Genomic DNA, 25,016 nt, shown 5'->3' with positions numbered 1-25,016 from the left:
GCCCTCCCCTCGGGGGCCAGAGATCAGAATGAGGCAACCAAGATGAGTCCACAGATGACAGACTTTAGCCACTAATCACGTGCGATTGGTCCAGGGGTTATAAAAGTACCACATGGATGCCAGTTTCTAACGGAAAACCATACGGGAACGGGGATACAGGGCCCTCTCATCATGGTGGCGGCAGTGGGGGGGGCACTGACAGCATGAACTGTGGAGCTGGGGGTTGGGTTCAAATCCACTCAGATGACCACCTCCACAGGCCCAGTTCTCAGCTGTTCCCTGAGGGGTGCCCTGTCTGGTGCCTAGCACGGCAGGATGCACCTGTGCTCTGGGCTGGCCTGCTGCACCACCACAGTGCGGCAGATAGAGGGCTCTCTGAGGCCCCAGGGACTGTGAGTGTCCGTCCCACCCCAGCCTGTGTACTCCCATCCTGGAGTCTCCCCAAAGTTCTGGCAGGTGGGTGAGGAGACAACGGCAGTACAGGAGCCGGCAGTGTGTGAGGGTGGAGTTGGCACGAAAGACAGCTCCTGCCTGAGGCACATTCCACAGGTTTATTAAACTCAACCAGGGAACAGAATCTGGCACCTGGGGGGCTGGGCGGTTGACCCCCAGTGAGGCTGGTGTGGGTGTCTGAGATCAGCGTCCAATGTGACAGGGCCCTTCCAAGGAGTCCAGCATGCCACTACCAACAGGGTCTCAAAAGTGCCCATAGCCAGGGCAGTGGGAACATCCAAGGCGTGACTACTGTGGGAATCTGGGGGCCCAGGAGGTCATCTCAGATGCCACCCCAGGGGTCCCTCCAAGAGCCTCTCCAAATGGGGTGACCCTTGAGGTCCCTCCAAAAAGTGTGTCTGAGCCCTAACATAACCAGGTTCTGTGCCAGCCACGCCACCTTCCAGGCCCTGGGGCTGCAGCTCTGTGGAGATGCCTGGCCAGGGCAGGCAATCATGCACCGCTATTCCAGAAGGTTCTGTTGCATCAAAAGCGGCTGGCAGGCCTGGGACCCAGCAGGAGGAGGGATGTGCAAAAGGCCCAAGTGAGATTTCCAGTTGAGGGGGGGTCCCCCTGCCAATATCCCCCTTATTGTCATACACACACACACACACACACACACACACACACACACACACACACACACCCCCCTGGGTGGGCTGAGGGCCAGACAGACTACCTTCCCTGCTCAGCTCAGCAGGAGGGGGATCCCAGCCTGGAGTTTGGAAGGGCAGCCGAGGTAGCCCTGGATGGGGCTCCATAAGGCACAGTTGGGCAGGTGAGAGGTGGGGAAGGATATAGGGGAGGCTGTGGGAGGGAGGGTGGGAGGGCAGGCGAAGAGGGCACAAAGGCCATAACCCAAATCCAAACTCACTGCCATCAAGGTGATTCTGCCTCACAGAGACTATAAGACAGAACATAACTGCCCTTGTGAGTGTCCAAGACAGTAAATCTTTACACAAGCAGAAAGCCTAGTCTGTCTTCTGTGAAGCAGCTGGTGGTTCCGAGCTCCTGACCTTGTGGTTAGCAGCCCAACAATAACCCACTACACCACCAACACTCCGAGAGCAGTGGGAGATGCGGGCTGATCCATAGACGCAATAGATGCCGAGGCCTAGACAGGACGCAGCTCCTAGGTAACGTTCTGCCCGGATCTGGCAGCAGAGAGAAGGGGAGGTAAGGAGAAGGACAGCGTATGGGGAGGCAAAGGGTCCTAAGACCCAGGGAGGAGGGTGAAGAGGGAGAGCAGGGGGCAGGGGTGGAGGTGGCAAGGAGAGGTGGTGGGAGGGAGGTCCAGGCAGGACTTCTGGGAGTCAGGTCAGAGTGCGAAGGCACCAGAGCAGATGCGGCTGTAGACGCCCTCGTCCAGGGGCAGGTAGTGGCCTTGCTTCAGGTCCAGGAAGAAGAGTCGGTCTGTGGTCTGGCGAGGGTCGAAGCCCTCCTGCTGCAGCCGAGTCTTCTGGATCTTGAACGTGCCTATGGAAAAGACCAGGGCTGGGGAGGGGTCCTGCTTCCAAGGGGGACAGTCTCCTGGGGAGGCGAGGTGGGAACATGCATCCCCACTGGCCCACCTAATCCGCCCTCCTCCAGGAAGGCCTCCCTGATCACTCTGGCCACAGCAGGTACTTGGCCTGGGCACACCGGTGTCCACCCGAGTCGTGTCCACCTCGTGGTGCGGCCACATAGACGAGGTATGAGCAAATGATGGTCTTTGGGCCAGATCCAGCCCACCCGCTGGGTTTGAAAATAAAGTTTCATTGGCACACAGCCAGGCCCCTTTGTGTGTGCATCAGTATGCTGGAAAGAGTCCCTCTGTGTGGCCTTTTGCCTGGGTTCTTTGGGAAAACAGCTTGAGAGGTTTTCCCGCCCAACCACCTTTGCGCTAGTTTCCGATCTGAACGGTTTGTTACTTTTGTCCAGATTGGCTTGACTGGCATTTCTGGGGCAGGCTGTGAACAGCTTGTGGTTTGATCGTGTTTGCTGGGTCCTGGGTTACTTCCTGCCCTGTGATTCATATAGAGGAGCCCTAGTGGCACACAGTGGGCTACCCATTGCGCTGCTCACCGTCAGGTCAACAGTTCAAGACCAGTAGCCGCTCCTCGGAAGAAAGACAAGGCTTTCTACTTCCTACCCTCAGAAACCCACAGGGGCAGTTCTACCCTGTCCTATCGCATCACCGTGAGTCAGAACTAATTTGGTGGCACTGGGTTTTTGGTGCTGTCATTGGTATGGACCTTGAAGAGACTGGTCAAGAAATGATGCAGCGGGGATGGGGTGGAAGGAGGGGAGGGCAAGGAGCCATCTAAAAGACCTGCAGCTCACAGTCAAGGGCTGTCACAAGGGGAGCTGAGAGAGGGGTGTTGCCCTGGAGGGCGGCTTTGGCGGGTATGCTTCCTGACCCTGTTCCAGAGCGGTGGCAGACTGCTCCCTCAGCCAGCTGGAATGTGGTCGGCTCACTGAGGCCATTGCAATAGAGCCTGCAACTTGGACGTGAAGCGAGAGAGCAAAGTGGGAGGGACGGCTGGCAAAGGCCAGAGGGCAAAGGTCTGCCTGAGTTCCCCTGAGAGCAGGCGGGTGGGGAGGATCACTGAGGTAGGGTCCTGGTCAGCCTCACGACCTCCACTGAAGTCAGATGTAGTGGTGCTGTTGGCACCACCATCATGTCACAGTCGCTCCTCCGATGATGGGGTTGGGACAAGGCCATGTGGCCTGGGGAGCTGAACATTATTTACTATCTGGCTCTTGATGAAATGACTTCCAACCCTTGGGGGCAAATGAAACCAGCAGCCCTCAAGTGCTTCTGACTCACAGCCCGCCCTCATGTTTCAGGGTAGAGCTTTGGGTCCTCAGTGGGGTTTTCAGGGACGGGCTTTTGGGAAGTAGTTTGCCAGCTTTTCTTCCATGGCCAATCTGGGTGGACTTTTTGAGAGTCAACCTCTTGGTGAGCAGCTGAGCGAGTCCACAGTTTGCTCTGCCCGGGGAACTGAGCCCCTGGGCAGGGGTCTGGAGAAGTTCTTTGAATAGTAACAATAAGGATGGGTTGCAGACCAGCACAAGCAAGGATGGGGACACCTTGGAGATCTGGTTTTCCAGAACAGTTTTCCCAAAGCACAAGTCATAAGGTGTGTTTTCCTTAAAGGAGAAGCCTGTTCATCTTGAAATTAAGGGTCTCTTTTTTACCAAGACAAGGAGCCCGGGTGGCGTAGTGGGGTACGTGTTGGGCTGTTTGCCACCAGGCCACCAGCTTTCTGAGGGAGAAAGGAGAGAGCTCAGGGTCTCAGAAACCTGCCAGGGTAGTCCTGCTCTGCCCCACAGGAAGGCTCTGCACCAGCACGGACTCAGTGGCAGTGGAGTGTTCCCCTCCACTCCAAATCACCATGGACAGTGTGTCAGACAGGATAAGAGATGGAGGGTGGGGGTGTCCTCCTGTCCAGAAATGCTAAGGAATGAACATCCAGGCTTTGACCAAGTGCCCCCAAATCATACAACAGCAACCCCAATGACAGATGGGCCAGACACATGGGCAGGCACAGGCGGCAGCAGCAACACAAAAGGCCTAGGGTTTACTGAGACGGCCTAGCAACGGAGGGAAATTCGGCAAAATGCAGAGTTCGAGCCGCCTTGTCAGGGAGTGGGGGTGGGTGGGGAACAGGGTAGGGAGTAGTCTCTGAGTGGTGCTCAAGGTGAGCACACTCAGCTGCTAGCCGAAAGGTTGGAGGTTCAAGGGCACCCAGAGAAGCTGCAGAAGGGCCTGGAGATTACTTTAACACTCAGCCACTGCCCATGCAATGGAGCGCTCCGCGCTGCCTGATTCCCAAGAGGCCACCGGGAGGCGCAGTCCGCTTGAGTGGTTAGCAGGAACGGGAGGTGGAATAACCACTGGGAGAGAACCAGGAGGCGAAGCAGAAAGAATGAGCAAACAAGATGGACAGACAGACGGACAGACAGAGGAGGCATGGCTGCACCTGTGGTGTCCACCTGGGGCAGGAGACGCAGGAAGATGGGCCGGGCGTAGGGCGCCAGCACCTTCTGCAGCTCCTGGTACAGTGCGTTGGGGCTCAGCTGGCTGCGAGGGTCTGCGATGGCCGCCATGCCTGCTTTGCCCTCCACTCCTGAGGAAGAGGCTCAGCTGAGCATGCGCCCCCCTCCCTAATCACAGCACCAGCCAAGCCTTGACCATTTTGCCCAGCGCCCACGCCCTGTGGTGCTCGCAGGGGCTGTTTCCTGGTCACCTGCACGTGGGGACGTGGTTTCCAAGTCAGGTCACCAGGAGCAGCTTGTCTGGAGTGTGCCCTGATGGAGGGTACTTGTAGTGCTGCTGCCCACCCAGACACCCTGGGGCTGCCACCCCAGTACCTCTGTGTGCGTGTGCGTGTGTACACGTACACACACACACACACACACACACACACACACACACACACTCACTCTCTCTCTCTCTCTCCTGCCTGAAGCCCGACTTGCCTGGAACAGCCACCCCGTACACGGCCACGTCCGTCTGGCCTAGCAGGCGGCTCAGCACGCCTTCCACCTCCGTGGTGGACACGTTCTCCCCGCGCCAGCGGAAGGTGTCCCCGCTGCGGTCCCGGAAGTACATGTAGCCCAGTTCGTCCATCACCAGCACATCACCTGGCAGAGGAGAGTGGGCGGTGGGGCAGCGTGGGCGGTGGGGCAGAGCGCCCTGTGCCAGTCCGTCGGGCGGGCCGCACACCTGAGAGGTAGGCGCTGTCGCCCTTGCGGAAGACACTGTGGGCGATCTTCTTGCTGGTGGCGTTCTCGTTCACGTAGCCGTCGAATCGGCGTAGGGGATCCCGCTGATTGATCTGACCCACCAGGAGGCCCGGCTCCCCTGTGGAGGCAGCAAGCTCAGGAGGGGGTAGGGGGTGGGAGGGGCGGGGCAAGGGGTGGGGCATGGCATGAGTGGGGGCAGGGCCAAGTCAGGAGGAGGGTGCAGGGCTGGCAGAGTGCGTGGGGCCTGGGGAAGAGAAGGGTGAGTGGTCAAGAGGGTCCAGGACTCGGGGGTCGGTAGGGGATGGCCGCCCACCAGTCTGGCACGGGACACAGAGACCCTGGGCATCGCGCAGCAGCTCCAGCGTGTCCTCGTTGACCTTCACCAGCCGTATGGGGTAGACGTTGGGCAGGATGCGGCTGTTGAAGCCGCAGGAACCGACCTGAGCAGGCAAAGGAGGTCAGGGCCGCGAGGCCCCTCTCTCCTAAGGGCACACGCCCCTGCCTCGGGCCCTGGGGGGAGCACCCGGAGCCGGCCAGGGCACCTTGCCGTCCATGTTGGCGATGCTGCAGTTGCACTCGGTGGCGCCGTAGAACTCGCCGATCTGGCGCACGCGGAAGCGTTGCGTGAACTCCTCCCAGATGGCCGGCCGCAGCCCGTTGCCAACGGCCAGGCGCACGCGGTGCTGGCCCTCAGCTTCGCGCACCGGCTGCTTGAGCAGGTAGCGGCAGATCTCCCCGATGTACTGGATCACCTAGGGGGCGGGCACGGGAGTCCCCGTCAGCGGGGGCCCAGCCGTCGTCGGAGGTGGGTGTAAGCTGAGACCCTGGCCGCCGCGCTCCAAGAGGCTGTGAGCCGGACCTAGCAGCAGTGGACACTACAGCTCGCTGTCGCTGCCGTAGGCGCTGGTGCCACACGCAGGATAGGCGGGCCAGCAGCCGGCTCACTGTGGAAGGAGGGCCGAAAGCGGTGGGCTCTGTGTTCAGTGTGTGCCGCAATTTCCTACTCACTGGGGGCTTCCTCGCTCCGCCCCTCCCCCCCCAGATGCCCCGATCTCGGGTGTCTGTCAGGTTGGGCGAGGATACAAACACCCCGGCGACATTGCCCCTGGGGTGGCACCCTGAGGCGTGCACCTAAGTTGTCGGGGGGCATCCACCTGGACTGAGCCCTGCTTTCCCAGGGTGTTGCCAGCTCCTTGGCGTCTCCTGCAGGCCTCGGCACCCAGCTTGCCAGGGTGACCGCCAGAAACCCAGGCGCCCCCAAGTGCCCATTACTCCCAGTCTGCAGACAGGGAACCTGAAGCAATGGGCTGCTACAGTCCAGCCGGATGCACTCAACAGTCCACAGGAGGTACCTCGGAAGCCTAGCCAGCCGCCTCTGAAAAACTCAGTCATTGAAAACCCTCTGGGGACATTCTACTCTGACATGAGTGGAGGACGGTGTCACCAGGGGCCGGGCGCGAACTGGACAGTGACTGGTTTCATGCAATGTAAGCCTTCTGATGTCAGGGATCCACTGGGCTCACAACAGGGTCAGGCGGATCCTCAGCCGAATCCCCGGGTTATGAAAGGACCAAGACAGAGGCAGAGACCTCCACCTTGTGCCAGCGGATGCAGGGATGCCCACGGCTTTCATAAAATCAGAACCCACATGGCCGTGCACCCACGCCGGCCTTCCTGCCTCCAGGACTCACGGACATGCTCGTACGGGTAGCACTCATGTGACCACGGCGCCAGGGAACGGCCCAGAGGGTGTAGTGACTCCAACCCACCCAGAGGCACCTCAGAAGAAAGGCCTGGAAGTCTGCGTCCCAACTGCCACAGCCTTGAGACTCCCACGGGGTCCCCAGGGGGCTGTGAGTTAGAGTCCACTCAGCGACACCTAACAACAACGAGGCAGCTAACAGGACAACTGAGGCACCAAGCCTTGGATTCCCCCCCTGCATCATGGGTCTGAGGTCTTTTCCCACACCCAAGCGATCAGGAGGAGCCAGCTGAGGGGTTAGCCTGGATTATATTCGTGACTGGCTGCTGTCCCCATCCCACAAATCCTGGAGCCCCAGGCGAGGGGGAGTGAGGAGCAGGAGCTGGGCTGACCGTGCACTTGTACTTGACGCAGTCGTCCCAGAAGCGGCTGGCCGAGAACTTCTTGCGGATGACAACAGTGAGCCCGTAGATGAGACACTGCCCCATGCCCATGATGTTCCCTGTAGGGGGTGGGTGGTGGTGAAGGTCCACCCCCCGCTGCTCCTGGCCCCAACCCAGCCCCTCAGCTCCGGACTACCTGCGGAGTGGTACAGTGGCAGGCAGTCATACAACACGTCCAGGGCTTCCATGCGGTAAGCATGGTGACCAAAGGCCGCGATGCGGTAGTACCTGCAAGGGACAAAGGTGGGTGGGGGCTGAGGGGACAGGGGGCATGCTGGATGCTGGGGCACAAGATATGGGGATGATTGCTAATCGGGGGCGCGGGAGCCAGCTGGGGCAAGCCCAGGGAAGGCACCCAGAAGTGACTGGCCACTAGCTAGTGACAGGCAGAGTGAGGAGCGAGTGGGTAACAGGAGAGGAGGCCTAAGGCATGGCATGCTGGGGCCAGAGGGCGATGTGAGTTCAGGAGGCAGCAGCGTGGATTTGACCTTGAGGTCTAGGACAGAGGAGGGATGAGGTCTGAACTAGAAACTGACATCCCTGGGGGCTACTGGGGGTATCAGGGGGCATGGGGACCCATGTGGGGTGGAAGGGCCTGGGTGGGGAGGAAAGGGGACAGTTCAGGACACCTTTAGAGACCTGGACAGGCCCTGCAGATGGGAGGAAGGGGGCTCAAGGCCTGGGGAGCAGATTCTGAGGGCTGGGGACTGAGGGCTTGGCCTGGCTGAGGCAGGGGCTGGCACCACAAGCCTAGGGGTGGCCAGCTGGGGGCTTACCTGCTGTGCACAACAATGGCAGCTTTGGGCAGCCCCGTGGTCCCCGACGTGTAGATATAGAACAGCCGGTCTGCAGGACGGGGTGGGGATGGGAGATACTGGGATGGCGAAGAGAGCGGCAGGCAGAGTTGAGGGCAGGTTGGGGGCTGGGGGTAGATGGATGGGCTGGGAGTCGAGGGTGGGACAATCAGGAGAGGAGAGCCAGTGAGCACAGGGAGAGGGGCAGAGCAGGCACGAGGCAGATGTCAAGGACTGAGTTGAGGTTGGGGATGGACAGATGGTGAAGGCAAGAAAGCCACAGTGTCTGGGTGGGCATCGGGAACTAGATGGTGCTGCGGACACAGTGACATTCTGGGGCATCCTTGCTGCAGGCACTGGGGACATGGGGACAGGCAGTGGAGATCAAGGGCCTGGGCTGGGCGTCAGGGTAGGGCAGCGTCAGGGATGGAGATGGGGACTTAGGCTGGGCAATGATGGTGAGGGGCTATGGTGTATACTGGGGACAAGGTCTTGGGCAGGTGCTGGGGATAGAGTAGGGGCGGGAGTGGTGGGGGACAGAGCTCCCAACTCACCATCCATGCCTTTGCCAGGGGGCTGCTCAAGGGGGGTGGTAGAGGCCTCTTGCAGCAGTGGGTCAAGAAGGTGGGTGTCGGCAGGCAGGACACACTCGGGCCCCAGGTCACCGGTGCAGAACTTGAGCAGACTCTTCCCCAACTGCCCGCTCACCTCTATCACAGCTGCGGCCGGACATAGGGGTACTGGTCAGCCCCAGATCCAGCGCCACCTTGCCCCTACCCTGTGTGCCCCAGCCCACACCCAGCCTCACCGGCTGTCAGCTCCCCTCCAAAGACCAGGGCCTTGGCACCCGACGTGCCCAGACAGAAGGCCAGGGGCTCACACCGCAGGTTGGTGTTGAGCAGCGCGGCCTCCACGCCGGCCTTGGCCAGGCCCAGCCACAGCCCCACGAACTCGGGCCGGCCCTCCAGGAAGAGCGCCACCACGTCCCCCTGTGCAAAGCCCAGCTGCAGGAACAGGTGCGCCACGGCGTTGGAGTAGGCGTCCAGCTGCCCGAAGGTCCAGCACACGCCACTGCCCGCATCCACCAGGGCCAGGCGCTCGGGCTGCCTCCGCGCTACCTCCTGGAATATGCTCGGGATGGTGTGGCCGGCACGTTGGTGGTGGTGCAGTTCACGTTGCACGCGGATCAGCACAGAGAGGCCGCTGCCAAGGAAGGGGCCAGTGTCACTGACAAGGAAAGGTGTGGCCGGTGGCCCTGCCTGACTGCTCAGGGGCTTATAGCTTTGGTCTAGCTGCCTGCGGGCTCGGGGTGCCTCCTGGAGCCTAGTACCCTCATCTAGAGCAGACCTCTTTCTTTGTCATGCATTGAGCTGTGTCCTCTGGCAAAATGTGTGTCAATGTGGATAGGTGGGAATTCTGAGTGGGTTAGCACTTAAGAAAGGTGGTCAATTTGTGTGGTGGGCACCACGGGAACGGGAAGAGAGTGTATGCAGATTAATTCTTTATTCTCATATTTTAAGAAGCCTGCCAGTTCAGGATTCTGGGGTGGAGGGAGGCCCTCACCCTGGTGGGGTGGAGATGAGTCCCCATCACATTCTCATATCCCCACAATAGCCTCCCATAATAGTGCTGCCTTACAGTGGCCTCTTACAAGCTCATGGCTGATGGCTTTATCTGTAGGAGCAGACATGCCCTCTCTGCTCAGGGGACAGTCACTTCCCCTTACCTGCCCCCAGCACTGGTGTTAGGTTACTTGTTCCTCCAGTGAACTCAGGACCTTTAGGGTTAAAGGCAAAGCCTATATTGCTCTGTATGTGGTTACCTGTAATTAGGGGGGCTGGCATGCCGAGAAGATATAAATTGATGTTGGGAATATATTATTTCTGTGTCGACCTAGCTCCTGAAGCCATGGCGGAAGTGAGCACCCCTAAACCTGTCTGTTTCTTAGTTTCTTCCCTTCAAATACACAACTGCCCTGCTCCTTAGTACCTATCCGGATGCGAGGCTGGATCTCACATACTGTAAATGCTAAAGTGTGGGATTGGGGTGGGGCGCATGTTGAGTCTCCAGATACCAAGAAGCACGTGAATCGGCATGGCTGAGACTCTGACTGCCAGCCTCCGGCGCTGTATTCCCTGTTCTCCCAGTTTGTCCACCTCTGGCATTTGTTACCGTGGCATGTGTAACCTCTTCTCCGGGCCAACCCTGTCCTCCTGGAGTCCACTTTGTTCCTTCTTGGGACATCCTGAGTGCCTGATTCTGACACCCCCCACCCCCACACACATACCTCCTGCCTGGCTCCCAGATGCCTCCCACTCTAGCCCAGGCCTGACCTGAGTCCCCTGATGACACTGGCTGTGTAGCAGGGACCCAGCTGGAACATCTAGCAGCATGTGGACCTCCCAGCCAGGGAGGGCTGACCCTACAGCCAGGGGAGGCCAGGAGCCGCGTGGTCAGGTAGCGTGAAGGGACTCAGGGTGTCTATCTGCCGAGCCCCGGTGTGGGTTTGCCTCTGCTCCTCCTTCCAAATACTGATCACCTACTGTGTGCAGGCTCCACTGGGTGTGAGCTCGGTGGCAGGCCCACTGGGGAACCCAGGCATGGGAGGAGGTGAGTCCAGGTTAAATAAATGTACAAGTCTAACAGTGATGGTGGGGAAGAGAGAGGGCACACTGAGAATGCACTACCTTGAACCCCACACTACGGGGCCTCTGTTCCCATCCCCAGTCTCCTCCCATCTTCTGCTACCTCTCCCTCCTCTTCCCCCTCCCCTTCTCCTCCCTCATCTCCCTCCTCTCTCCCTGCTTGTCCACTTCCCTCCTGCTACACTCTACCTCCTCTTTCTCCCCTTCCCCTGCCCTCCAGGTCTATTCCCCCACTTCCCACCTCCCATCTGCAGTCATACACTGTTACCTAAACCCACATGGACCCACCTCAGGGCCTTTGCACAGGCTGTGCCTTCTGCCTAGAACACTCTTCCTCCACATTCCCATAACCCTTCCAACATGTTCTGGCTCAGGTGTCCTCTCTTGGGGACATCCCATTCCCCACATGTCCCTCCTCATCTCCTTAGCACTGGTCACCTTTAAGCACCATCAGAGGGCACGAGGGGTCTGCCCTCAGCTGCTCTCCTCAAGGTTGGCAGCTCAAACCACCCCCAGGGGTGCCCTGGAAGAAAGGCCTAGCGATATGCTTCCATACACGGCCAAGAAGACCCTGCAGGCAGCGCCGCTCTATAGCGGATGCGGTCCTGTAAGTCAGAAACAACTTGTTGGCAATGGATTTTTGTTTGCTGGCCATTTATTTCAGGGTTGTGCTTGGCTGGCTAGCTCTCCCTGCCCCACGGAGAACTGTGTCTGGCTTATTCTGGGTGCTGGGGACACAACAGTGGAGACAAAGCAAGACCCTGCCCTCCTGGGGCAGCAGGGTACCTGCCCCAAAGATGCCCCCATGGGGCAGTCTTGGGGGAAGAAGGCTTCTGGAGTCCCAGGGCCAGGTCTGAGAAGCTTGGTCTTGGGGTGAGGTCACTCTACAGGTGGGCCTGGCATAGAGGGCAGGGTGGTGGAGTCCTGGGCCAGTGGGCCACCACCAGGTCCCTCTGGTGCCTGTCCTTTTGCTCTGAGGTGGCTGACAAGCTGATTAGCAAAGGCCCCTCCTTAGCAGCTGTATGAAGAGGAGTCAACTTTCTATGACGTAAACTAGGCCACACCATGATCACAGCTAACCCCTGATGAAACCTCTGTTAGGTGGGCATAAAGCAGATGGCCAGCCACACCCTTGGTAACACGTGGGACCACCCTGAGTCGGAATGGAGTCCCTGGGCACAGGTCAAGGATGGTATCTGAAGACGCCAAAGGCAAACAGTCCACAAACCCAGAGACTAAGGATCGCCTCCTTGGGCCTGAAAGAAAGAAAGGAAGGAGGCCGGGAGTTCTGGCCTCGCCCTTCCCTCCTTCGAGTGACCCCAGAGGATGGTTCGGTGCAGGCCAAGCGGTGCTTGCTGAATAGCAGCCAGGTGAAGGGGTGTGCACAGAACGAGAGGATTCTGTTTACTGAGATCGTGTTCTTTTAAACAATGTTTCACTGTTTAAGGCAGGGCTCCTCAAACTTTTTAAACGGGGCCAGTTCACTGTCCCTCAGACCCGTTGGAGGGCCGGACTATAGTTTATAACAAACTAGGAACAAATTCCTATGCACACTGTACATCTTATTTTGAAGTAAAAAATCAAACGGCAAAAACACCCGGTGGGCTGGATAAATGTCCTCGGCGGGCCGTATGTGGCCCGTGGGCCGTAGTTTGAGGACGCCTGGTTTAAGGGCCGCTCATGCTTTTTTTTTTCAACCACACACTATCCCTGTGGCCCATGAGGCCCTGTATCATTCTGCCAGCTCACCACCCTCCGCCCCTCGGCTCCCTCTGCTCCCCCTTCTTGCATTGCCATTTCCCTTGACTCCTGCTTCAGAGCCTTTGCACCTACAGTTCCCATGGCCTGTGGGGTGTGGGGGTGCTGCCTCACCCTGCACGTCCCAGCTCAGAGCTCCCCACCCCAGATGCAGCCTCTCTCGTTGTTAGAGTTGTCCTTGCGTTGCTTCCAACTCAGGGCGGCCCTGTGGACGACAGACCAGCGTGTGGTCCTGCCCTGCGCCAGCATCGTCCTATCTGAGTCCGCTCCATCTCATTAAGGGGTGCCCCCTTTCACCTCCCTGAGTCCCCAGAGCAGGATTTTGTTTGTTTGTTTAAGCGTGACCTACTCACTGCCACCGGGTCAATTCTGACTCACAGCAGCCCTACAGGGCGGGATAGGGCCGCTCCCTGTGAGTTTCTGAGACTGTAACTGTTTACGGGAGTACAAAGCCCCATCTGTCTCTCTCGGATTGGCTAGTGGTTACGAACTGCTGACCTTGGGATTAGCAGTCACCGATAGGGACCCACTGCACCACTGGGGCTCCTAGAACGTGACCTTCAGGGCCAGTGGAAATGACAGGAGAGACAAAACCACCCATTGTGGGGCACTGGCGAGCAGCCAGGAGAGAGGCCAGAGGCATCGGAGGTGGGAGAAAGCAGAGTCACACTGAACGACCAACCTGAAAAGGTTGCTGGTTCAAACCCACCCAGAGGCCGTGCAGAAGAAAGGCCTGGCGACCTGCTTCTGGGATGAGCATCACCAAGACAGCCCTAGGCAGTAACCTACTCTATAACACGTGGGGTCACTGGGATTCTAATGGACTCTGAGGCAGTGCAAGGAGCCCTGGGGGCCGAGTGGCTTATGAGGTGGGCAGCCAAGGTCAGCAGTTTGAAAACTCCAGTCACTCCCAGGGAGAAAGAGGAAGCTCTCTACTCCTGTAGAGCTTTGACCTCGAACAGTAATGAACTTCCCAATGCAGGAAGAAGCAAGCGAAGCTGAGTGCTTTTGTGCAGGAGGCTGCCTTGTGGAGTGGGCTGCCTCTGGGCACTTAATTGGGGAAGTTGGACTTCAGGTTGAGGCTGACAGCAGAGTGGCATGCCCCTTGGGCATTTATTAGCAGACCTGAAACTTTGTAACATGTTCTGGTGAACAACTACCCTAAGTACTTCTCACTGGCATTACAGCTTGCTAACTTCCCCAATAACCCCTTTAATCAAAACAAAGAGAGTTACAGCCCCAGAAACCCACAACGGCAGTTCTACTCTATCCTACAGGGTCCCTAGAAGTGGACATTGGCTCAAGAGCAGTGAATTTTTTGTTTTGTTTCCATAGCAACTGTTTTGGGTTTCCAGTATGGGGCTGCAGAGGGGAAAGGAGCTCCCTCACCACCAGCCAAAGGCTGGCGTTCCGTGCTCGGGAGGATGTTGGGTCGGGCACCTCCTTGCGGAGAGGAAGTGCAGTGGTCAGATGATTTTATGTCAAACTGACCCTCCTGGCTAGGGGTAGAGTCAACCCTGTCAGTCAAGTGGCAGCTTGATGACACCGCCTTGGGGGTGTAGGAGGGTGACTGACTCAGGACTCCCTCTCTGGGACGTCAGAGACTCCGTGTCTGTCTCCAGGGGATGGTGGCTCCTGCCATGTTTCCTCCGACTTCAGATCCACACAACTCTGCACCCACCTGCCTGTGATCTGTCTGGTTCCTGGTTCACCATCTGCATCCCTGGCATGCAGCTACGTGAGTCTGAAGAGGCACCTATGGGCTAGCATCAGATGGAGGGACTTGAATTTGGCTGGGCTGCCTTCTTGATATAATTACTTCTTGATATAAAGCCCTTACACCTAGGAGTGCCACTCAGTCTGTTTGTTTCTCTAGACAACCCACAGGCTGAACAGGATGTTAAGTAATGTTTACTCCCGCAGTGTCAGCCCCAGTCCTCCTTCCCCAGGGACTCCCGGAGAGCGAGCTGTTGGTCTGCCCCCTCTAGGTGGGAGCTGGAAGCTCACCAGTCCACGAGGAAAGATGTACAGGCGTGGTCAGGGGAGGTTTCCAGAAAAGGTCCTGGTCAGGTGATCCTAGCATGGAGCTCACTATTCACAAGGCCTTCCCACCACACACACATAGGTGCTGACAGCTCTAATTGGCTTCACACCAGGAAAAGCCCTGGGGATTTCCTCCAGAGGGATCATGGAGATGAAAACAAAACAAAGGAAGATGGGAAATCTTTGAGGAAACAGTGGATGTGCAAGGAGCAAAAACATAACCATAAAGGCGTTAATAGCCTGGGAGGGGGACGAGGCCCATTCCATCAGTGAAACAAGAACAGAAAGCTATCAAACAGGAGCTGTTCGGGGATGCCATCATCTTGCGTCTGTCCACTCTGGTCATTTGCCTGATGCCATGACGCCGGCAGCTATGTCACCGGCATTCTCAGATACAGCAGGATCGCTCACTGGGATGGTTAGGGAAGTCTGTCCACTGGACACGCCTGGGTAAGGGTAGGAGCAGGGCTCAACCTATCAACTATTAGCCACAGCCTGATGATGACACCTCCTTGTCATGAGCTTCGGGGATAAGAGACACGAGCAGACTCGAATCCCCTTTGGCCCTTCAGAGCTGGATCTGGTCTGGTTCCTCCCTCTCCCGTTGGGTTGTTTGCAGATCTAAGAGTCGTCAGATGGATTCAGACTTCAGACCTCTGCATTCACCAGCCTTGTGCCCCCTGCAGTCTCTGATTCGTCCATCATTGTGGTAGTTGAGTGATTTTATGTCAACTGGTCACTCCTGGCTAGGGGTGGGGCCACACCTGTCCATCAAGTGGTAGCCTGAGGGCACCTTTGGGGGGGGGTGTGGCCTTGTGTATGAGAAGGAGGGACTCTGGAGGCTGCGTCCCTCTCTGCACCTTCACCTTCCTCCTGGCTGGGACCTCACTGGGGCTCTGTCTGTCTCCAGGGGTGGGCCCATGTGCCCCCCAGCCTGAACCCTGAGTTGTCCGTGCCCTGCTGTTTCCACCAACCTTGGATCCACAGGACTCTGCACCCACCGGCCTGTGGGCTTCCTGCATGCTCCATCACTGCACGTGGCCAAGTGAGTCTGAAGAGGGACCCACAGACTAGCGATGAACTTACGGACGCGAGTTGGACTGATTCCATGAGATAATCATACATATCAAGAAGGCATAGCTCATGGTTGCTTGATGTAAACTTTCTTCTTCATTTAAAGGTCTCTCTTGCACACAGGTGAGTGTCACTGGATTTGTCTCTCTGGACAACCTGCCCTGACATGGGGACAGGACTGCACTTGTTTCAGCACCGGTGCCAGCCATTGCTTGAGGTCAATCTCTTTCTATGGACAACACACCCACGTCTCACTGGTTGCGTTTCTCAACGGAACTCCACCTAACACCCCCCCCCAGGGGGAGGTTGCAGTGGAGTTTTGAGGAAAGGCCTGGTGACCTACTTCTGAAAATTAGCCAACACAAACATTTTGATGGACAACAGAACACCGCTTAACGAGCTGGCTTGGGCCACGCCATCGGGAGGGATCCACCGGCAGAGGAGGGCATGCTTGGTGCGGAAGGAGGCCCTTGCTTGGAGAGGCTGCACCACCGGCCACATTTATTCTGTTGTGGTGGGGTCGCCATGAGCTGAGCTGGGCAGCCAGGACTGGAGAGAGGTTTCTGGCAAGTTAGAACGCCAGGCTCCGGTGTAAGGTGTGTCATGTCCAAGTCAACATGGCTGTCCACCACCTTCTCCACGTCCTTCTATGTTTCCATGCTGACGTTAAACATGGCTAAGGAGCTTCTCCTGTGACTGACAGGCTTCCCTGACTCACAGTTCCGGTTAGAGAGCCTCACAAAGGCACCTGGCCACTGCTAAGTTTATCTTAGGAAGCTGAGCTAGACGTACTCTGAAAGCGTCCCCAGGACTGTGGTGGACCTGGAGATCAGCATTCTCAGAACCTCGGCTCACCGCCATCCAGTCAGCTCTGACTCGGAGTGAACCCACGAGACAGGGCAGTGCTGTCCCTACGGGCTTCCGAGACCTGAACTCTTCATGGGAACAGAAAGCCTCATCTTTCTCCCGGGGGGGGGGGGGGCGGTGATTTCCAAGTGCTGCCTTTGAGAGCAGCAGGCCTGCATCCCCAGGCTCACTGAGATCACCAGAGGGATCACCAGAGGGACAGGGAGCACGCAGGAAGCCCTGAGTGGTGGGGTTAGAACCGAACAACTATCCCGGAAAGCAGAACACAAAGACATGAAAAAGCTGGGAGACTACAAGATCCGGCAAGGAGCGAGCTGGCCCAGGGGGTCTAACAGCCAAACTCACTCCACAAAGGAAGCCAGACACTTAATAGAAAGAGTTCCAAACAGAACAAAGGTGCAGTTGGGTTGGTGCCAACAAACCGCCACAGAAGGAACCGCTGTCATCGTCCTCCCTGTCAGTGCTGCGCCGGAGCTCACTGCGGCCGCCGCTGTGTGCACCCACCACTTGGCCGAGCACGGTGCCCTTCTGCAGGCACTGGGGCAGATAAGCAGGAAGCCCAGATAAGGGCAGACAGATGCCACTTGAAAATTGCCTGGAGCCAACCCTCCTCCAGAGCCCCCAGGGAGGGCCACTAGAGCTGGTGCCCCGAGCCAGACTTGCAGCCTCCTGAGCAGCGACAGGAGCCATTCTGGTGGCACTGGATCACCAAGCAAGGATGCTGGCGGTGCGCCCGTGGAGCATGTGACTACTGACAGTTTGAACCCAGCCAGTGACGCCGCGGGAAAATGACCTCGTGACTGCCCTAAAGGTGTCATCCTAGCAACCCCAAGAGGGCAGTTCCACTCTGTCATTGGGGGAGGGGGGGGACGAGGGAGTCGCTGTGAGTTAAAATCAGTGCGACACTATGGATCAACACTCCGTGTCCACAGGTGACCGGGCCTCGAAACTGGAAGTGAGCACCCAGCTGACCACGCACAGAGTGGATACAGGCGCCCGCCCGGGACCTCGCCACTTGTCCTGTCCTGCTCCTGGGCCCTCTCGAAGCTTCCAGCAGGAGTTCGCCCACCCAGCGGGGTTCGAGTGCCGGATGCCAGCCACATGCCGGGGCAGCCTGCCTGCCAGCGCTGCCAGCCACCCCCACCCTAGAGACAAAGAGACTACTGTCTGGTTCCAGGCCCTTCCGGGGGGGCCTCCTTCATGCCGCCGCTCCTCCAGCCCACTCTTGTCTCCCTCCAGCCCCTGGGCTCTGGGACAGGGAGGTGTTGCTGGGACAGACAGGACTGGATTCGTCAATGCTACAGGCATGCCATCTGGGAGAAGCCATGTGGGCTGCGAAAATATTTTCTGAGTTCAGGGTCTAAAGACAGCCTCCAGGATGCCCCTCCCAACATGACAGGGCAGCCAAGGGCGCTGATCCCAGAGTTCTGCTCCCCCTGGCTGTGTACCTCGCTTGGGGTCAAAGGCCTCAACCCTCTGAGCCTCAGTTCACCCACCTGAATTAGCAAGTGGGGTCCCACCCAGGAGGAGGCCTGGTGGTGCTGTTGGGTAAGCATGGACTGCTAGCCACAAGGCCTGCAGTTCAAACCCACCAGATGCTCCGTGAGAGGAAGATGAGACTGTCAGCTGGCAGAACGACGTATCCCCTCAGAAACCCTATCCACAACTCGGAACTGCTCTGAGTCAGAGGGGCGTGAAGGCAGTGGCTTTGGTGTTTGGGCTTTGGTCCCATCTGGAGTGGTGCAAATGGTTAACATCCTCCGCTGCGACCCAAAAGGTGGATATTTGAGTCTACCCTGAAGCCTCTCGGAAGAAAGGCCGGGTGACCTACACCCAAACAGCAGTGATGAAGCTGTGGGGCACAATTCTACTGTGACACACAGGGGTCGCAGAAGTTTGAGGTGACTAGATCACAGCTGGCTTGGTTTGAGCGTGGGAAGGTTTTCACGGGGCCTGGCTAGTTAGCTTACGTCGTGTGACAAATAACCAGCTGAAAACAACACGGGATTATAATGTCAAAGGTTTTGTGGGTTCGGGACCTGAGCGTTCAGCTGGGGGCTCTGGCCCTGAATCTAGCATGAGGCTGCAGACGAGGTGTGTCAGCCAGAACTGCCGGTATCTCCAGGTTTCACTGGGTGGATCCATCCTGCCCTCACTCTCATGAGCCCCTGCCTGGGGCTTCCTGCAGGTGTTAGCTCTCCAGTGCTACTAAGACTGCCCCTGCGTGGTGGGAAGCAAAAAAGCTCTTCTCTTGTTTAGGGGGTGAGAGGTGTAAAGTCAGGGTGCCAGCTCCAAGGGAAGGGTGAGGGGACTTGTCTCAACATCTGTAGGCCTACAATCCTTTGGAGAGCTCCATGTGTCTTGGCATCAATCTTCCCCTGGGTCTAGGAGATTCTTAGCGCAGGGACCCCAGGCCTGAAGTTCAAGGCTCCTTGCCCCAGAGGCTCTTCTTTCTTCAGGGAAAAGCCCCTTCCTTCGGATTAGGCCTTTGAGTGGAGTAGAGATGATCCATCCCAGCCTCGACCTCAACCTGCTTGCCTGATCCCATCAGATCAATGCATGGGGAAGGACTACATAACTGCCAAATGACATCACTATGTAACTGCCAAACAACATAATCATGGCCCAGCCAAGTTGACACACACTGGGGGAATGGAGAACCCAGAATGCACGTCAGTCTTTTTAAGGCCTGGTCCTAGAATTTCCCTGCCTTGACCTTTGCTGTGTGGTATTAGAAACAACTCCCCAGGCTCCTGCACACCCCACCCCCACATACATACACACAGACAGGGAGGGGGCTATGCAAGAATGTGGATTATAGTGGGTGGGATCATTGGAGGTCATCGCTAAGGCTGCCTTCTGCAGAAGAATCCTTTGCTAATGATGCATTCTTTGTTCCATCCCTGGGTGGTACACACTACAAACACACAAAGCTGCTGGCCAAAAGGCTGGAAGTTCAAGTCCACCCAGAGGCAACTTGGAATGACGTCCTGGTGATCTGCTTCCAAAAAATCAACCACGGAAAACCCTAGAATATGCAGTCCTCCTGGGACAACATGGGGTCACTGAGAGCTGGAACTGCATGAAGAACTGATAATGGTCACTGCGTGCAGCTCTATGTCGGGGACTCAGCATGAACCCAGTTTCTGGCCCAGGTCCCATGGGAGACAGCCTGGGCCCAGATTTACGGAGGCATAGAGAGCCCTGGGGCACAGTGGTTACAAGTTGTGCTGCTAACTGCAGGGTCAGTCATTTGGAACCACCAGCTACTCAGCAGGAGAAAGACCAGGCTTTCTATTCCTGTCAAGTGTTACCGTCTGAACTATGAGTTGGCGTGACTCGATGGCAGTGAGTTGAGTTACAGCGGTGGCACTGAGCAGAAGGGGTGACGGGGGCAGGCAGCCCAAGGAGGCAGTAAGACATCTCCATGTAATAAACACATCCTATGCTCCTGTTACAAGCAGCCCTGGTGGTGCGGTGGGTTACGTGCTGTGTTCCTCATCTCGGCAGTTCAAACCTCCGAGCTGCCTCCTCAGAAGAAAGACGAGGCTTTCTGCTTCCATAAAGAGTTACAGTCTTGAACACCCACAGGGCAGGTCTACCCTGGATCGACGCGATGGCAGTGAGTTGCTCCTGCTGGGTGCCTGCCTGGCGCTGGGCTACAGCGATGCCAAGACTAACACAGTCTCTGTCTGCACATGCAAAACCCAGAGGGGGAACCGGCCCCAAAACTGGACAAAAAAGAGACACAAAATGATCCCTCAAGTGATAAGTGTTACTAGTAGCTACAGGTCTAGCTTTAGGGCCATGCCGACTTGGTTCCACTCCTCCACCTGGGGCACCTTACACAAATGATAGAACCTGTGCTCACCTATGAACTGGAGACAAGTACCCACCTACCTGCCAGGAAACCTGCGCCTAGAAGGGGCCCTTTTGCATAGGTTCCTTGAGGAAATGGTTTCAGAGATTAGTCCCTTAAGCTATGAGGATCTACCTTTGGCCTAGTTTTCCCCACACAAAGGGTTTGTTGCTTTTTGTCCAGCTTGATTGACATTTGATACTTTTGCCTGGTCCTGGGCTACAGCCTGCTCCCTGATTGGGATCTGCCTTGCAAAGTATACTAAGGGATCTGCCTTGGTCAGCATACTAAGCAAATGAAGAAATGAAGTGACTTTACAGACATGCAAATATCACGACTCTCATCAGCCAGGAGGATTGGTCAGGTTGTGGCCCTGCTGGGAGGACCTGGTCTTGAAATCTACCAGGAGCTTATAGAGGCAGCCAGCGCTCTGCGGTTTCTGAAAGGCAGGACAAAAGAGAAGCAGCAGACAGAGGGGAGGGGAGGGGAAGGGAGGAACCGCGTAAAAGAGCTGTAACACAGGTCAAGAGCTAGAGCACTGGAACAGCGAGAGGACGGAAAGAGAGACTCTGCCACACAGCCAGCAGTGACAGCCTGGAAGGAGTCCTGTGGCAGAGTCGGTGGCGACAGTAAAAGCCTGCGGCTAGGAACAAAGCTGAGAGAGCTGAACAACTCTAAGCCGCCTATGAGCTGGGCCGGTGGGCAGTGGAGAGGCCTGCAGCCCAGAAAGGGTGTGCAGAAAGAAGGGAGAAAAATGCTCTCCACTCTGGGGGAGCCGTCCAGGCTTTGCCGCCGTGCCTCTGCTTCCCTAGTGAACCACTTCAAGTATGCGACTGCAATGAACGATCAGACCCAGCAGAGAAGTTGAGAGAGAGAGAGAGGGGGGGGGGGGGAGGATGGCCAGAGGCAGAAGTGGTAAAGAAGTTGGAGAGTAGGATAGGTCAGAGCTCCACCTCACAGGACCCAGTTTGACCCTGACCTTGGTTCTTATCCCTAAGGGATCTATGCAAAATTCTGGCACACCCTGGGGTTGGGTGGACTCAATTAGGTCCCTGACATGAAAACACTTAGAGGACACTTGACATGGAGGGAAGCTCTTGGCAGGTCATCCATTTAGTCAGGGAGTGGCAGGGGGAGGGTCTATAGAGGAGCCAGAGGATGGCTCTCTGGAGGTGCAGGTGGTAAAGCGATCCAGGTGGAGGCAAGAGTAGATGCAAAGGTCCTGAGGCAGGAACAGAGCTTATGTGTTTCAGGAACAATGAGGAAACTGGACGAGTGTGGAAGGGGAAGGGAGGGAGGCAAGTCTGAGGATGTAGTCAGAAGCCTCTTGAGTCATTGTAGGGACAGAGTGCAAAGGGAATGGAAAGGAATGTGGCAGAAGGGACCCAAGTGGGCATCACCAGGCAGAAAGAGGATCCGTGTGCCGGGCCAAGGAAACAGCCTGTGTTGACTTGGGGGTTGGATGGAAGTAGACTGGCAGGGGGTGAGATGAGGATGGCACATGGGCCAGCAGCACCCAGAGAACCAAGCTGAGCCCTCCTGCAGGAGATGGGGATCTATGGAGGGAGGAAAGCAGAAGGCAGGGTCAGATGCCAATGCAAAAAGACCCCAGGGGAGGGAGAGGAGAGGCTGGGGCTGTGGACATGGGGAAGCATGGGTTCCAGAAGGTTCAGCAGGGTCAACCTGCAGTAGGACTCTTCCTAATTCCACCTCCCTGAGACTCAGTTTCCCCAACCTTAAAGTACACTCAGCGCCTCCACTTTCCACTAGAGGAGGGTGCCCTGGAGGAAGCTGGGGGAGTGCTCATATTTGGAGGCCCCCTGTGATAAGGCTCCCAAGCAATACCTACTCCCCTCAAAGCTCTGCCCTCTGCAGGAAGACCCCAACAGCTCCTTTGAGAAAAGCCCTCAGACACCCCTAGAGACCTCCAAGGAAAGCAGCAGAGTGCCCCAGAGAGCCCCAAATAGGTCCTGGAATACTCCCAAAATGCCACACAGACTCTCCCCCTACCCCAAGCTCTCCAAGAGAGCAGGAGACATGCAAACTTGGGCAGGAAATACCAAAGCCAGTGCTGTCACGTGGGCTGGCAGCCCCGGGTACCACACAGAATTGTTCCAAGGAGTTCTCTGTGAGCTTCACTGAGGCACCGCCAGGTCTTTCTTCCATGTGCTGCTGGATGAGTTCAAACCACCGGCCTTACTGCCAACTCTGTGCGCGCCCAGGGACCAGCCCAAACCCAAGCCAAACCTGCTGTCATCGAGGTGACTGGGACTCGGCTGCCCCTCTAGGGCAGAGCAGAATTGCCCCGTGGGTTTCTCAGGCTGTCACTCTACAGCAGCAGGTGAAAGCAGGTCATCTTTCTGCGGAGCTGTGGGTGCGTTTGAACTGCTAACCTTTGCCGTTAACCCACTATGCCACCAGGGCTCTGGAGGGGGCAGCAGGCACCTATAAGTGTTCTGGAGGACACACACCCTTCCGAAACCCTAAAAGTCCTCAGACTTCCCGGGCAGCTCCTTTCTAGGAAGCCCTATATAAAGAATTCTTAGCTCTGAGACTAACTAGAGTCCCTTAAGTTCATGTCTCCAGTGGGTTCCCGAGGCCCCCATGATTTCCAAGTCCCACTCCCCGAATCCCCACCACCTGACCAAAGACCTCCAAACCCCCAAGCTGCCCTGTAGAGCTTGCTCCCCAAGCCCCCAAAGGTCTCCCAAAAAACCTCAACACCCAGGAATCCTAACCTCCCTCTAGAAACCCTCCCCCAAAGCCGCAAAGCTCCTCCCAGAGTCCCTAAGAACCCTACAAGTCCCGGTGCAGCCCCCCTCGGCCCGCCCCTAGCGCGCAGGGCCCCCCTCCGCCGGCCCGGGGCGCACTCACAAGAGGTCCCGCCTCGCGGTCTTGCAGACGATGCGCAGGTAACGCCAGCCGCCGCCGCCCACGTACACGCCGAGCGCCGCCGCCGCGCTCCAGGTCCACGGGAGCCCCAGCAGCCACAGCACCGCCAGCGAGGCCACGGAGGCCGTGCCCGCACCCGGAGCCCGCATCCTGCGGAGCAGACGAGCACTCAGGCCGCGGTCAAGTGGAACCCGGGGAACCCCCCGGCCCCGCCCCTAGCTAGGCTCCGCCCCTACAAGGCCCTACCTCCAGGCCTGACATTGGTCATGTCTTTGGGCGAGGCTCCACCCCCGGGGTCCAGCTCCTGACCCCGCCGAGCCGTTGGCTTGAACCAGTCCCCGCCCCCAGGCCTAGGACTGGCCACGTCCCCAGATGAGGACCCGCCCCCGGACCCAGATTCCCTCCCTTGTTTGGCTCTAGGCATCCGAGCTCCTGGCCAGGGCCACGCTCTACTGTCAATCACTGGGGCAGCCCCGCCCCACGCCTTACTCCCCGGCAGTGCCAGGACCCAAACCACAGCCTCTCGCCTTAGCTCCGCCTCCAGGAAACCAAGTTAGGCCAGTCCTTCCTATTTCAAGCCTGTCACCGGCCCTTCCCTTCCTCCACGCTTGGACTTCCTCGCCCCTTATTTCATACCACCTCTAGGTTCGGCTTCTGGCTCCGCCCACAAAGAAAGTCCCACCCTCTTCCCAGGCTCCGCCCCGAGATCGGACCCCGCCCAGCTGTCTTAAGCCCCGCCCCCACACCAGGCCCAGGCGGGGTCCCAGGCCCAGGTTCCACCCCATCCATGGCCCCGCCTTCCTGCTTCGGTCCGGTCACCACCCTCTGGGCCTCGAGCTGGCCCACCTGGCGGTTAGGCCCCGCCTGGCCTGCCTTAAGGCTCTCCTCCAACCTGTCTGGCTCTGGACTCCTCGGTCGCAGGTCGCATCGTTGGGGCCCACCCGCCTCTTTCCGGAGCCCGGACCATAGAGATTCCCCGGGGCCAGAGAGACGCCGGCCAACGAGACCGCGGGGGCTAGAACGGCTGACCTATAGAGGGAGGGGGGACCACCGCTCTCTCCGTGGCAACCAAGGTTCCCCGGCTCCAAAATCTAGCTATGTGTCCAGCACCTGGCGCGCCACGCCCTGCCCGGGTGCCGGATGTCACTGAAAAAAACCCTGCCCCGGGGATGAGGAATTTCGAGCTCTGACCCAGGACCCGCCTGAGCTGAATTATTGGCCCAGCCTGTCCCAATCCAAACCCCAAGCACGTCCCGTCTAAAAACACATTCCAGGTGCCCTGGGGCAGTGGCGTCCATACAGTTGGTTTTACCCCATGCCATAACTAATTAGTGTCTCTCCCAGGAATCTGCTCTCCAATCAGATCATACAGATATCTTAGGAATGAGTGCTACGAATTCTAATCATGGAGAACTAGGTAATCAAGCTGTAAATTGCTTAAATGTAATGTTTCTTAGGTTATCTACATACAACAAGTGTTGTGGTGTAGTGGCTACTCGTTGGCTGCTCACCATAAAGTCAGCAGTTCGAAACGACCAGTGCTTCGCAGAAGAAAGGGCTTTTTACTCTCATAAAGAATTACAGTCTCAGAATCCTTCAGAGACAATTCTACCCTGTCTTATAGTGTCGCTATAAATCGGCATAGAGTCGATGGCAGTGACTTTTTAAAAAAAAATAAACACTACAAAAGTGTTTAGAACAATCTATTCACTAATT

General features: G+C 57.4%; 1 protein-coding gene across 2 annotated transcripts; it reads right to left on the bottom strand.

Moving 5' to 3' along the window:
- Positions 1 to 532: 532 nt before the first annotated feature.
- Positions 533 to 24,249, bottom strand: SLC27A1 (solute carrier family 27 member 1). 2 transcript variants are annotated; one of them, XM_075548821.1, is made up of 13 exons: positions 24,147 to 24,249; positions 23,283 to 23,450; positions 8,971 to 9,365; positions 8,717 to 8,881; positions 8,145 to 8,214; positions 7,505 to 7,596; positions 7,318 to 7,427; positions 5,766 to 5,975; positions 5,537 to 5,663; positions 5,204 to 5,341; positions 4,957 to 5,121; positions 4,458 to 4,604; positions 533 to 1,968 (listed from the first exon to the last, which is right to left on the bottom strand). In XM_075548821.1, exons 2-13 carry the CDS (start codon positions 23,447 to 23,449, stop codon positions 1,811 to 1,813), a joined length of 1,944 nt encoding a protein of 647 aa, XP_075404936.1. In that variant the 5' UTR covers position 23,450; positions 24,147 to 24,249; the 3' UTR covers positions 533 to 1,810. The 2 variants fall into 2 exon arrangements, with proteins under 2 accessions (XP_075404936.1, XP_075404939.1); XM_075548824.1 differs by having other exon boundaries at positions 24,193 to 24,246.
- Between the last annotated feature and the right edge of the window lie 767 nt (positions 24,250 to 25,016).

Source organism: Tenrec ecaudatus, chromosome 1 (assembly GCF_050624435.1).
Source record: "Tenrec ecaudatus isolate mTenEca1 chromosome 1, mTenEca1.hap1, whole genome shotgun sequence".
NCBI lineage: Eukaryota > Metazoa > Chordata > Mammalia > Afrosoricida > Tenrecidae > Tenrec > Tenrec ecaudatus.
The sequence above is the reverse complement of the archived record's forward strand: the minus strand, read 5'-3'. Positions and strand labels throughout refer to the sequence as shown.